This window comes from Microchirus variegatus (genome assembly GCF_963457635.1).
Source record: "Microchirus variegatus genome assembly, chromosome: 14".
NCBI classification, from domain to species: Eukaryota; Metazoa; Chordata; class Actinopteri; order Pleuronectiformes; family Soleidae; genus Microchirus; species Microchirus variegatus.
In genome coordinates this window covers 17,520,553-17,535,621 of record NC_139815.1, presented here as the reverse complement: position 1 = coordinate 17,535,621, position 15,069 = coordinate 17,520,553, and the positions used below count along the sequence as shown (strand labels likewise).

At 40.6% G+C, this 15,069-nt stretch overlaps 1 protein-coding gene across 1 annotated transcript in view; it reads left to right on the top strand.

Moving 5' to 3' along the window:
* Positions 1 to 10,686: 10,686 nt before the first annotated feature.
* Positions 10,687 to 15,069, top strand: part of kif13ba (kinesin family member 13Ba) — a gene marked incomplete at its 5' end in the record, with an annotated part of 32,244 nt that continues 27,861 nt past the window's right edge. Inside the window, one exon of the mRNA XM_083900726.1 lies at positions 10,687 to 10,756. Coding sequence (XP_083756852.1) covers positions 10,687 to 10,756 — 70 coding nt within the window. The remainder of the gene's footprint in view (positions 10,757 to 15,069) is intronic.

The following is a 15,069-nucleotide window of genomic DNA, read 5'->3' as shown; positions in this document are numbered from 1 at the left end:
ATCCAAATGGAGACGGATGAGAAGAGGTGGAGGTGCAGGGCGGCATTCAGACCAGTTACTACACAAGGAGGCAAATCCAGCAGCAGTGGAACAAAGGCTAATTTACAGCAGATTGAGGAACAGCAAGTTTTTTTTCCTGAAAAAGGTAGGTGGGTAGGGAAGGTGTTTCAATGTACAATGTATAGTCAGTGTAATACACAAGAAATGTACATGTGGAAAAAACTCAGTAAAACACAGAAAAAACATGATGTTTCAAATCGATTTTAAAGGAAGAACTACAATGCACATCAACATCATTTTGTGCCATTTCACATAAATGATAATTGTGACAAATAGTACAAGTATCTTACCAGAAAATGACCTTGGTAGTAATCTAATCACTTAATGCCACGAAAACTGTCATTCAACGATATAATAAAGGATATTGTAGATTTCTGTATTCTGTATTCTATTCAAAAAGACATATTTCTTTCATTAAAATGCAAATGTGTTCATTGGATGTGTTTCCGTCAAGTGCTGTTTTTGTTTTTGTATGGAAAAGAAAATCCAGTTGCAGCCGCTTAAGGGCTTACTATATCTTTAGTAAGGAATGATAAAAAGCAAACATCAGAGAGAAGAACATTAGTTAACTGCTAGGCTTTTGCACCATTGTTTTCTTTTTCTTTTGAATTTCGACTTTTCGGCTCCCACAACACAACACCTGAACTTTACAAACCATTTTTTATAGATATCATCACATTAAGGAGTTGCAGTAAGGATTAACAGAACGTCTTCAATTCAACAGTTTCCAAGAGTGACAGACTGTAGTATTCAAACACTTGGTCATTACACCAACAGGTACGTGTAACTATGGAGTGTGTCCCTCTAATGCAGCTGAAAGAGCTTCCACACTTCTTGGAAGACTTTCCTCAAGATTTTGAAGTGTTTCTTCTGGAATTTGTGCCCATTCATTCTGCAGAGCATTTATGAAGTATGCCACTGATGTAGGACGAGAAGGCCTGGTTCCACATCTTTGTTCCAATTCATCCCAAAGGTGCTCAAAGGGTTGAGGTCAGGGCTGTGCCAGCCAGTTAAGTTCTTCCACACCAAACTCATTAAACCATGTCTTAATAGCATTGTGCACTGGGGCACAGTCATGTTGGAATAGAAAAGGACATTCTTCAAACTGTTGCCTGATTTCCTGAATTCAATACTTAACAGGTGTGGCCAAATACCTTTGTCCATATAGTGTATTTGTCCTGATGATGCCATCACAATGGTCAGAGGCATCATTCCCAGATTTAAAGGAGGGGAGGATAAGGAAAGTGTAAATCTAAGAAGCCAGGAGCATAACAGGAGGAGACCATAATATTGGAATGGAAAAGGAAAACCTTGATGAAAAGGGGCACTAATAGAGGTCAGAATCATTAGCTAAGAAATCTGGACTTGGGGCCTAAACATCAGAGACAGAGAAATCCCCAATTCAGTGTTTGTAGATGTATTCCAGCAGAGGGTCTGTCTTAACCAAGATGAGAAAAGTAATTTAAGGACAGCTGGATCAGCAGAACTGCAGGAATACTTAATACCAGAGGTTTAAAACGACAAATGGTTCATTGCCGCACATCTCAGCATATTATTATAATAATAATAATATAAAAAAAAAAAAAACACTCACAGACACACACTCATGAGTCTATTTTCACTGCTCTAGGCTTTATCTGAGAGAGGAAGTGATTGGTGTTCAGCCGAGCGGAGAACAGAAACAGTCTGTTATCTAGTGTTCCCTGGATGCCTCACTGTGTCACACACACACACACACACACACACACCAATTGACTTATAGTTATGCACAGCTCGTACATGTATCCAGCGTAGTGCTTGAGGTAATATCCTCAATAATCCTCTGTAAACCAAAGCTGAAAACTGCCTTAAACAGAGAAATGCCTTAAATTAATGGGGTTGTGACAATGTTTTAAGATAAATCAGTGACCGCAAGAAGAATTCTCAATTTTACCTCGCAAAGCTTCACGTTTTATGAAACTGATGTTGGGAGTCAAGCAGCAACAGCTGAAAAAATGAAGATCCGTCTGCTGTGGTCCTGGTTTATGGTGCCGCATTACACATTTTGTTTTGTCAATTGTCTTTGTTATCTGGAAGACAGGGTATGCTGCTATTCCTTATCTGCTTTTTCCCTTGTTCCTTTTTTTGTCATGGTAATACATTCTGTTACAGTTTGTTTTGCAGCATCTAAAAACAGATATTCATTAACGTCCATGAATAAATAAATGAACAAATTGCCTTATTACAGACTGCATTAGACAACGTGAAAGAAACTCCTGTTTCAAAGCCTGGAGTTTCATGATTTGCAGTGTTAATTAGAAATTTTGCAACCTGGAATTCACACGTCACCTCCTGCAACCGGATGGCGAGTAGACAATATCAGCTGTCAACATACTTTACTGAATTGAATTGCAGAACTTCTACTTTCTTCATGCTTTTTGGGCTTCACTTTTCAAACCAGAACACTGCATCAATTTTAGTATACAGTCTCTGTGCCTATTCCATGCTGCTGTGGAGAGTCAGATTATGCAGTCACCTACAGTTACTGATAGAGGTGTATTATGAATGGCAGGGTAACCTTATTCAAATTTTCAATAATGATTACTCAACTGTTGTTGCAAATCTCAGTACTTTCACACTGTCAAATGTCCTCCTTAAACTGCAACAGAAAGACACCGCTTCAGTAATTAACTTCCAGTACCTCAACTTTTAATTGTAAATATTGACCCAAAAAAATGCACCAGCCCTGGAAGGTCAAGACAACCACCTTGTATTAATTTGTACTTCTCTAAACTGTAAACCACAGCGTCTCATCACCCCCCCCCCCCCCAGTTTAATAATACTATTTTTAGTGGCTGATGTGTGAGATGAACCAAACAAACTCCTGCAGCTCCCTGCTGGACACTGCAGACCCAGGAAGCACCGGTCAGATGACTCCATGCAGGAACAGTCGATGTTACTGCTGATGCTGCTGCTGTTGTTTTTCATCACTGCTTGTCTGTGTGAGTCCACTTACAAAGACACACACACGCTTTAAGACCGGACATATAGGACAAAACAAGTCATCCAACAGTGTACATCATTCTTTTAATTAAGGATAACCACTTAAATCATAAAAAGCCCATGGTCAGGAGTATAGAAATGCTGCGTGTATGTAAATGTGAACTTGTGCTGCTGTTTCTACAAGATGGATGTGTATAAAAGCGTAGAGTATCTCCCAGGCAGCACAGGGAAAACCCATGGGATTACTTTTTAACCACAGACTAGTTTACTCAGGCGGTGGCTCCTGTGCGGCTGCTGATTAGATTGGCCTGTCTAAGTAATGGGCTCATGGTCATAAAGCTGCTAAAGTCATTAACCTAATAGAGCCTGCTGAATGGACAGCCATATTTTGGCATGGACCATCAAGGCCATAAAGAGCAATCTCTACTGTCTCCTGAGCAAGGCTCTGCTCACCCATAACTCCATCCCACAACCCAGCCCCACCTCGATGCACACGCCCGACACTAACTGCAGGCCCATCCCCGCACAAAGCCCTCCACAGAGGCAATAGGCAATACAGACAATTATATTAAGCAACCATTTGAGATCCCATTAGGGTTTGCGTGGCTTTGCTTTTGGGTTCAGGTTTGGGAAATGGGAGGGGGGATGATGCATCAATTTGTGATGCATCACTTTGTCTCGTATAACAGATATGACATCACATCACACAGGTCGTGACGAGTTCTCCGGGGGGGGAGAACACACATCTGTGTCTTGCAAATGTGTTATTTCTAATAAAAATCACACAAAAACACACTGGTAGACATCAGGTAGGGATATCAATATCACAAGCTGGACTTCAATGCTTCTTCCTGAATAATACTTGGAGCAGCTTTCTGCTCTCACATTCATTCTGTGCACTATCAAGTGGTTAATTCAATTTGCTGTGGCACTTAAGATCTTCTCAACATACAGTACCTTCATTCACTAATGGCTCAATTCCCCATTAGCTTTCCATTCAAAGCAACCAGCACGGTTGTACCATAGTGGCTATTCAATATATTCAAATGTCCTGGTTAGCCTTAGTAAGAACCCAGATGTGCTGTTTTATTTTTATATACAGTCTATGGTTAAACCCCATCCCACGCTTCTCCTTTCAGGAATGAGCTGCGTCTCTGATCATACCTACCAGCACGTCTCAAGTCAGATCTTCTGGTGTATCAATACATTTTTAATAGTTTTGGTTGATACCACAAACTAATTGAAGTTTGATACCTGCAAATTAGCAAGTGTGGGGATAAGGAAATTGGACTGACGGCCAATAGTATTCTCCAACAAATACTGTAAGTCTCACACAGCTTTGTTTTCAACCTGTGTTTAACCTTGACTGAGTGACTACACCTGGGGGAAGAAGTAGAACTTGAAGTAAAGACAGTTTTCAGGAGCAGACATCATTACACATCATTAGTGTGTGTGTGTACAGAGTACACTGTCGGAGGGTAGCCTCACTCAATTACACCTGTATCCTGCCTGGATTTCCCCCAAGCCTCTGGGGAATTCAACCTAGCATCGCTCCAATTGCAAGTGGGCTCCTGTAACCAGGTGTGATGGTTGACTGTCTGCTTCAGACAGACCAGGGATTAAGAAAAGCTGGTTTATGTCCAAAGTATGTGGAACATTTAATTTATCACATTATCACTCTCTGCCTGGTGAGAGAGAATGTGTTGTGTCCTCAGCTACACTCAGCATACCCATGAGCAAGGCATCATACGTACAAAATACACAGTAGAACGTAAAATCAAGTTGGATAAAGGTCAACATATAATGAATGTGAAACAATTGGCCAAAACTTGCCATGGCAGGTAGAACATAAAATCAAGTTGGATAAATGCAGAGAAAAAAAATTACGTAAGTATATAAAAATAAACTCCACATGTGATTTTTGCACTCACACCTAAAATTGGATCTCAGGGACTGCATTGGCCAATCGGGTTGCTCAAAATTAATCACTTTTTAGCTGTAAACCAGCTCAGATAATGTTGATAATCGTTCAACTAATCATCACACACACACACACACACACACACACATCATCTCCTGCTTAGTCTGATTAGAGGCCGGAACCATTATTTTAATCGTGTCATCTTAACGAAGCAGGAGATAAGAGTCAGACTTTCCCCTCCACCCTTCCATCCTTATCACTCACATCGCCATACAAATGTGCGTGAACACACACTCACATGCAAACACACACGCACACATTGAAGTAAATAGAGGGGAAGTGAATTTGGGTGCATACGATTCATAGTATAAAGTATGCTATCGCTGTATATAGTAACTATCAATGAAAAGAAGACATTTCTGAGGTTGTCCATCAATAATAAAACAGAAACTCTACTGCAGTTAATCAGGCCAGCGAAATCATAGGTTCACCACAAACACTGCTCTCTGAACTCTGTCTGTCTGTCTAATATCGGAGGGAACTGAAAGTTTATGTGTGGGTGAGTTCATGGTGGACACATAGACAGATCTTTAAAAAATTACTTATTAATTTATATTTTATCACGTCGTTATTCCTGCCAAAACCAGAACAATTAGACTCAAGTAGTTTCATAAGTTTGCTTACCCATTCCATGTCATGTCATGACATTTACCATGTATTTACTGTCGTGATACTGTGTGAGGGAGATAACACTTCCTCATTAGAGTGAAATGGTCTGTATTTATATAGTCTAGTCGCAAAGCTGCAGCACATTTTCTATCACACACATATTCACATGCTAAGTGTCTTGCCCAATGACATGTAGGTTAGCCAGGAATGGAACTCACCACCTTCACGTTGAAAGACGACTCAGGGTTAGGGTTCGGGAAACTGAATTATATAAACAGCAGGAAAGCCCGTGCCCTTTGCTTAGGTATCTTATAGGTAACTATCCCTTTAATCACTCTCAGCCTTCCGGGTCTACTCCATTTGTGGAGTGCCAACATTTGCTTTGAATTAACAAGGCTGAAGGAGGGTAAACAGACCTGTGGAGCAGTGACTTGGTTGTTTGGTGTGTTTTTTTTTTTTTGATACTATCATTCACTCCTCTGTACTCTGCTTCTCATTTCTTCTGTTTCAGGCTGTTTCCAGTTGAGTAAGTGAAACATCTGTGTGTTCTCTGCACGCGTCATCGTTCACTCACTCTCTTAGCGTCAGCAGCGCAGTCTCATTGACTTCCAATTGACTTCCAATCTGTGACTCATTCCAGAGGCTGGGTGATGTCCTCATGTCAAACAAACACACAGAATGAACTTCCAAATGCAGTTTCGAATGCTGCGCTTACTTGAGAAATTAGAGGGTCCACACAATGTACCTTTTTCCTTATAGCATTTTTAACCTTCAGCGTGTAACTTCTGTGACACTGACTCACACAGAGAGAGACAGCTCCTATACCTTCTGCTGGTGCTTTGGTAAGTTATGTGTTTGGCACTTTACAAATACTCATAAAGTACCATGTAGCTCAAACTGTGAGTCATGAAAAATAATGACAGAGTAGCACAGACGTGAGCAGCAGTGACAGCAGACGTGTACGTGGTTCCATGGAATAGAGGGCGGGGGACCATCTCTCAGCATTTGTCTCTCCTCTGCCCACGCTTGACCCTGTGACGGCAACAGTTTAGTACACTTTATCCTTTCAAATCCTCAAATAGTTGCTTCAAACATGGTAAGAAATGACAACGCTGTGTTAGGGTATGACCTCTGAATTACAATTTTCCAGTAAAGTTATACTAATATTAAGTAAGATGATTATATATCTGTTTTTCTCAGTTTGATTAGAATTTTACAGTAAAATATTTTGTATATATTTTTTGCCATGAAGGATCACAAACTTCGACTGTGCAGTAGGTGATTACTTTTAAAAGGCAGTCCACTGTGTATCCACCCTGTGTTCCTATACATGCTGCAGTAGTAGAGTGTCCTCTAGTGGTTTCAAGAGTTCCACTGATGATGCTAAGCCCCAAGAAAAACGTTCCAATGTTAACAAGGGTGTCTACTGTGTGCACAGATGGCTGCCAGTAAGGAACATTTGCAAGGAAATACAGAACAACCTCCCAAAAAATATTTAACTGCACATGGTGAACTGTTAACTTAATGCACTTTACTGTTACAATTCACACACATTCATACAGCACATCTACAGTTACTGATAACATCATTTTCAGATGTGATTGACCCCCTGACCTTCCAATTGGAGGAGGACCCACTTTACCCACTGATCCATTCTTAGCTTGCTGCATTAAGATAAGAAATAAAGCATCAAATAGAAATAAGGTAGTTAAAAAATGTATTTGATTTTACCTTTTTTGGCCTTGTTATAACCAGTGGTCTATTGGAGACAAAATGATGGCTCTAATGTAGAACCACATATCTATTGTTTAAACTAAATTGTGATTGGGTTAAGGTTCGAGTTAGATTAAGATTAGCGATAACACTTTGTTCAGGTGGAGGAGAAACAGCACATAATCAGTTCTTTACAAGATAATGATAATTTGCAGTAATGTTTATATTTTATCAGGACTATGTTAGTTAATGTCTGTTCACTACACAGTGAACTCTACAGTAAGAACTCCCACAAAATGTTTCATGATAATGCGTACCGAGTTTGTTATTTTGCCTTCAGGTCCACCAGTGTCCAGCAGGTGTCAGAAACCCTCCAGTTTTAGGCAAAGTCAAACTTTTTTCATTCAAAGATGAGTTTTAACTTCAGCAAATGTTTTCCAGAATAATAGGTGACATTTGAAAGAAAGATAAAAAACAACTTAAAGAAAAATCCTGGTTTAATTTACAGATTACATTGACCATGAATAAAGCAATAAATATCATATCAAAAGTGTTCATCTTCTTGCCTGAGATCAGAAATGTGATATTATTGCAACTCATATATTAGACTTATGTCAGAGCTGAAACAGTCACAGATAATAAGAAAGCACTTACAAATTCCACAGACAGTAAGTCATTGTTCACTTACTAGAAAGTAAAATATTAAATGAATATTCAAACCCACACAACATTGTTTCCCTTATATAACGTGATTATAGATGATTAATGGCAGTCCATGCTGTGCAAGATTCTATAAACATGACTAAGATGATATACGTTGTGTAATGTTCTTTGACAACCAACTCATATTTCATATAAGATACTCATATAAGACACGTAATGGGCTCTTTACACAGCAGACAGTTTGACAAGGTCACAGCATGAAAATCACAGGTGTAAATGATGAAATTAATGATAGCTGACTTCCATTTAACTTCCTCGGTTTCAAGGTACATACTGGCTTTATGTAAAACCTTTATGACGTACCTTAACTGAACAGACCCATTGTTTATGTTATTAGTTTAACTTGTGATTTTCCTGCTGTATTATTGTCAACATTGATGGCTTCTGTGCAAAGGGCCCATTTGACCGTATAAAAGGCAGAGAGATTCTTGAGAAGTGCTATTGTTGCTGTATAATGCATTTGAACGTGCATTTGATGGGTGTTGTGTTTTGTACTAGACTTCTGTAGTGTTGAAAACATGTATTAAATCACTGTTAACTACAGACATTTTGACATAATTTCACTTGAGTCATTCATCATGACATTAATAATCTGTCAAGTCGAAACTGTGTCAGTGAGCCAGCATCCTCACTAAAACTGGGGGAACTAAATTGAGCTCAGACATCATTAATTAAGTTGTTTACAGCTGTTTTACACATTTTTCCTTGTCAAATGGCTGCTGTGCAAACCTCCCTGGATATTGTAACTGTGAAACAGAACTAAACTGAACTGTAGGTGGACACAAACCTCTTATTTGTACAGAAACTAATGACAACTATCTTGTTTACAAAGGTAATGGCAGCTGATATTCATAATAATTTAGTCGATATGCTGTTATCGATGTTGCCGATAGTGGGCGCCCACTAGGGGAGTGGCAAGAAAAGAAGATTGACAGCGAAACTTGTCATTTGACTGAGCTGTGTCCGGACCTCAGTAAAAGTAACGATGAGTAAACACTAGAAGTGATTCATTCACTCCCACGTCGTTCGCACTATCATACAATGTGACCAAGAGGGTTCAGTAATCACGTTTTATTTTGAAAGGTGACGCAGGAAAAACGGCGACACAGGAAGTGTCGCGTGACTGCCTGGGGAAATGAGCACATCTGGTAACGGGCACTCTTCTGTCTCAGGTAATGTCATGAAACAGAGATTGTTTTTATTCCGTCTTTGTGTGTGTTCTGTGGAGCAACATGTCACATTTTGAATCGGCTCCTGACAACCGAGCGGCACTTAATGCTAACGTAATGGTGACCGTTAGCTTGGCTGGTTTCATGGACTCCCCTGTGGAAACCGGTGGCAACTGCGTCCAACTTCTTCTTTGGTGTTATACGACACTCAGCACCTGCTGTGGTTGATTTACTACATTTATTATTTATTTAGTAATGTTATAAAATAATATTGACAACATATTATCGAGACAAATGTCATGCTGTCACGCTCGAATGCTGAAACGGAATATGTAGTTTGTAGATGTGTAACTCTTGTGACACAGCTGACTTTCAGCTAATTGCGACTATAATTGTAGTTTTCTGACATAAAGCTATCTTCACTTAATTTTGATAGTTAAAACGATGTGGTTAGTGGCCGGATGTGGGTGTTATTGGACATTTGAATAAATCCATCTCCCTTTACATCTGAGTTTGACACAGTAGAGCAGAACACATTCTACAGATATATATTCTCCATTATTTATAAATGGTCAAACATCTTTTTCTTTTCTCATGTTTATAAATTTACACAATGTGTCATTCAAATTCGCATACATAAGACTTTAAAATGAGAGAGTGGACCTCGAACTGTGGGGGGCAGCATTGCACCTCTTATTGCACAGTCTATCGGAAATGATTGCTATAAGGAGAATGTAATACCTCAAACGCCCACCACTGGTCCGCGGTCCATGCACTGGATTCGTTTTACCTTCGCGCTTTTATTCTGAAGAGGGAGGCGGAAGTGCGGAGGTGTGCTTGTTACTTGGAGCTTGACTCAGGGAGGACATAGTGGATTCCGTTGGGTAGCTGTTCATCATCGTCAGGCTGTCCTGTGGAGATCTCCCTCCATTGTACGTGTAGGTTAACGGTGTCACCGCTGGGATGAACACACCGAGGTACGTAGCTCGAGGGCCGGGCAGTGTCTGGGAGTGTTATGTTGTTAAAATGGTAGGAAATGGCTCAAACCCTACCCTTTCCTGCCGCTACTCCTCTTCACTTTGCCTGGTAAATTAGCTGGCTAGCCCTTCTCTGTTTTGCCTTGCAAATATCATATGTCTGCTCAGTGACATCCACCAGCTGCCGTAATATTTGACACAATGTACACTCACTCCTTTTTCTCCCAGGCTCCATGGATCTAAATCAACCAGGGAAATGAGCAGACGAAGGAGGTAAAGTGGCGGTGGCTGGCTTCCTGCGGGATTTTGCACAGGCGTTTTTGTTTTTCCGTGGACATGCCTTTTCTATGGAGGAGCGCTGAGCGCAGCTAGCTGGCCGACAGTCCGGCTAGCTCAACATTTCCAGGGTTTTTGGATGAGTGCTCACTTCAAAGGCTGATTTGGTTTGGATCATCCCGGGTAAGGAGTCAACATGGGGGAGCCCAGCCTGGACGACGCCAATGTCAAAGTGGCTGTTCGTGTCCGACCCATGAACAGGAGAGGTGAGTGTTGCTCCTGTCTCCCCACATCTGGGTTACTGATGCACTGACCCCACATTCACCTTTTTGTGGAATGTAAATTATGTCTGTCTATATGGTCTTTGTGTAAACCGCGTATACACCGATCTGCTTCAACAAAATTCAAAAGTGATAGAGCAGTGTATGGCTGTGCCACGTTCTAAAATGAATCCATGGTTAACTGTTATGTCAATTCAAACGTATTTTCTTTAAACATTCACTAGTTCTCTGTAGACAACACACTGGTCAGCCACCTGTGTCCTTGCTGTGGTTGATTAATGTACAACAAAAGACACAATATGTGAGCTACACGGCATTATCAGTGATATTCTATCATAGCACAAATATACAACAGACCTTTGCTTTACCATTTAGTGGGTGATTATTCACAACCACCATTGGGGTGATGTGTGTGTGCATCACCTGTTGTCTGTTGAATCGTGGTGGCCATATGGCGATGAGAGAGATAAATGTGATTGGCTGTTTTTCTCCAGCTAGTCAGAAGATGACAAGACACACACAGAAATGGAAACACAAGCTAACAACCATAACCAATTTATTTTTCCTCAAGCAGAACCAAGGGTTGTTTCAGTCGTATTTTCAGACATCATCAGAGTTGAAGTCGATGTGCTGTCACAAGTTTTGTGTGTTTGTGTGTGTGTGTGTGGTGACTGATTGTCAACACCAACAAATGCTGCAGTTTATATTAGGGCTTCTGTTTTTCATTTTCAATGAGGAATATAGACCTCTGCCATGATAGTAAGGGAACTAATTTCCTCTCAGATAGGCTATAGTGTATGTGTCCAATTTATTTGCCCTGACACATGCTAATCTGAGGCAGTGTCACTGTTAGTCAGTCCTCAGCTATTGGTCAACCATCGGACACTGTGTCCAGAGCCTAAGACTAATGATCCGCTGATTACATGAGGTAAGCTAAAAACAAACCACATCTCACACTAACATTGTCCATAGGAGACTGGCTTGAGTGATGTAGTCTCTGTTAATTTCTTGGGTGTCAGTCAGAAATGACCGCCCATTAGTGAATTGAGCGGCTGCAGATGGAAAGAGGCTGTACTCTGGCTGGCACATGGTTGCACGTTGCTGTTATATGGCTCCTCTCATCGCCTCCAGCAAGATGGAAAGTCAAGTTGTTGTGTGAGCTATTTCCACCTTGAAAGTCTGTGCTCTTTGTCACTTTCACTGGCTGATGCAGGTGCCAATAGCTTCTTGACTTACTTGCTGCACCAGCAGAACAACTCATTTGCTAGGAATGACTTCTCACAGTTACTTGTCTTTCCTTCACTGCCTCACTACCATTAGGCCAATATCTGCATGTGTATCTTTGGCATTTTCCCTGGGGCCACACTTACTTCCTTTTCTCTCCTTTTAAAAGATGGGGTAACAAAGGCACAGTGTTAGACAAATCTGCATGCATGTTCAAATGCTCTGGTCAATTATATTACGCATTTTTAGTGTCATGCAGGAAACCAGATTACATTTTCTGGTCGTCTGCCAAGTTGTGTTTTTGCCGTGGGAGACCATGTGTCCTATGAAAGGAGGAGGAGGAGCCCTACTGAGGAGCTTGACCGACAACTGACAGAACAGATCATACGTCCCCTTCTCTTTCACTCTGAGCTGGAGGAGTCGGTCACAAGACCAAGTCATTAGATAGCGACACTGTTCTTTATAGGCAGTAAATGATCATGTACTCTACAATAGAAAAACTCCTCAGTGATGATGACATGTCTAAGTGTTGGCTCTTGACAGACATTAGACATTTGCTCTGGACACACAAAAATTCCATGTGTATCTGTGAACATCAACAATGAGTCAGTTGATGGTTAACATTGGTGTCAGTGAAGAGTAGAGCAAAGTGTAACTCCATTCCATCTCAGATTAGGTACACTTAGATTTATATGTGGATTGACTGTAAATACACAACGGTTTGTGTGCACTTGATCATACTCCAGTGTGATAATGACCCCTCTTTCTCTTTTTATCATGTTATCTGTCATGACAAGTACAGGTGATACAAACTGTATGGCAGTTTAAAAAGGTCAATTACACTGTTATCTAGCTGATTTGAAGCAGCTTTGCTGCCTTGTCAAGTTATTATCATAGAATAAAGTAGTTTTCTTTACTTGTATCTTGCTATCATTGTGTGTGCTTACAGAACTATGAACTTATTTAACAGGCTTAGGGCCATTATGTCATGTTTTTATTTATTTTGACTGCAGAGACATATTTGTTAAAAATAAGTTACCTGCATCAAGTATTTCTAGCTTCACTGTTGCAACATTCGAAACATGCAAGGCTTTTTTTGGTCATCAATATAAACACATGGCTACATGAAACTTCCATTGCTCAGCAAAAGCAATCATGATTTTGGTAACAAATTGATGGCTTCTTGAAGGCAGTGGGAATTGGTTTGGAACCAGTAGTGCCACGTTTCCAGTTGTGCCTTTCTGATTTCCTGTCTCTGGTTTCTCTGTCTGAATCATAGCTCTGTCCACATTTACGAGTGTTAAGACAAGACATTTATCACAACTCAACCAAAACACATATTGGCTTGGAGAAACTAATACTTTCTATTATATATTCCTTCAGAAGTGTTATAACTGATGAGTTCTCATTCACTTTCCTCACTCTAATATGCCCGGCACTGATTCAGACCTGTGGCATATATAAATATTAAACAGGCTCCTTCAACCTTGAGGCCACTGTCTCTGTGTAGCCCAGGTTGAGGAGAGATGTGGTGTAGCTGCCTAGCTTGACAAAGGCAGGAAGGGAGTGAGTCTGAATGAATATTTGCTAACATTGCGTAATGCTCCATGTTCCCATGGCTGTGGCCTTCGAAGAACAGAGCAATCTCAGGCGTAGCAACGGCAGCTCTGCTGCCAATTTGTCTGATGTCAGGGCAGTTGTGCCAAAACCTCAGCACCGGTAACCCAGGGAAGGACCAGAGAGAAAGTTTGTGGAAAGTGGGAACAGGCTGTGGAGCAAGGAGAGGTAGATAACAATGGGCACATTTATCCTGTCAACCACGCTGCATCACAGTTTCCTTACTGCTGAGGAGGAAGTACAGCTGCAGAACTATGGGCATGTGGGTAATGAAGGCAGCAGGAGAACACATTTTTCTTCCTCAACACCCCAATGTTTGCTGCTGTCCCCACCTTTTTTTTTTTTACTTTTTCTTGTTTTTCCTTCACTGTGTTTGTTGCTAAACCTCTGATGGCTCACTTTGAAATGTCTTTAACAACTGAAGACTTGGATGGTTATTCAGGTCCAGTGACCTTTGACACAAAGTTTCCATGTATCTATGCCTGTGTTCCTGCCAGAAACAGCAGTGTTGGGGCTCTATAAACAGACACTCCAGCCTCAAATCCCCAGTGTTGCTGGTTTCAGCAGGCACAGTTAGCCTTTCATCAGATGTACAGCTGCTCACATTGAGATTCACTTTCGTATCCAATGGAACGTTCATTCACATTTAGGAAAATGATAGTAGACTTTGACTGTGGCTGGTATGTTGCATTAATCTACTCTAATGCTCCAGGGTAGGCAACACGCTTGTGAATACATTGTGTGCAAACAAAGTGGACTGGTAATTGGGATAACAAGATTATAATTGGGTATTGTTAATATAACTTGTGCAGGTACAGTCAGGCAATTGATGCTATGATGATGCTTAACTTTGCAAATCAATACATTTTTGTGCAGTCAAAAATATATATTTCAGATTGTTTACTATACACCGTTATCATCAAGCCTGGTTGGTGAGAGGATTAGTTAGGATTGTGTACTATTTCATAATCAATAAAGGATTGAGTTAAGCTTCTGAACAGCTTCACTGTCTATTAGAAATTAATTGTGCTGTCATGTCTTGGTTCGAAAACATCTGAAGGCATAAAATATTTAATTACACTGTTATGCTGCATAAGACTGTTCTTGTGGAAGAAAAAAATTTAAACCACAGAAGGTTTATGTCTTGAGTTGACACACGCTCTTGCATGCCCACTGCTTGACAGTCACCTGGGGCATTTTAAGCAGCTGCACGTGAATACTGACCTTTACAGTACATATTTGGCCATTGTGAAAATAAATACATGAATAAATAAATGTTCAAGGGGTATAGACAAAGGTGTTGAGGATCCTTGTTAACCCACAAGCTCTGATTGAGGTCTCGAGGACAGTGTTTATTAGCAGTAGGTTTCGTCATTGCTGCGGTGTCCTTGAACAAATTCAGATTTGCAGCAGAGTTATATTTTTACACTGACCTATGACCTCACCATAGAAGAGGT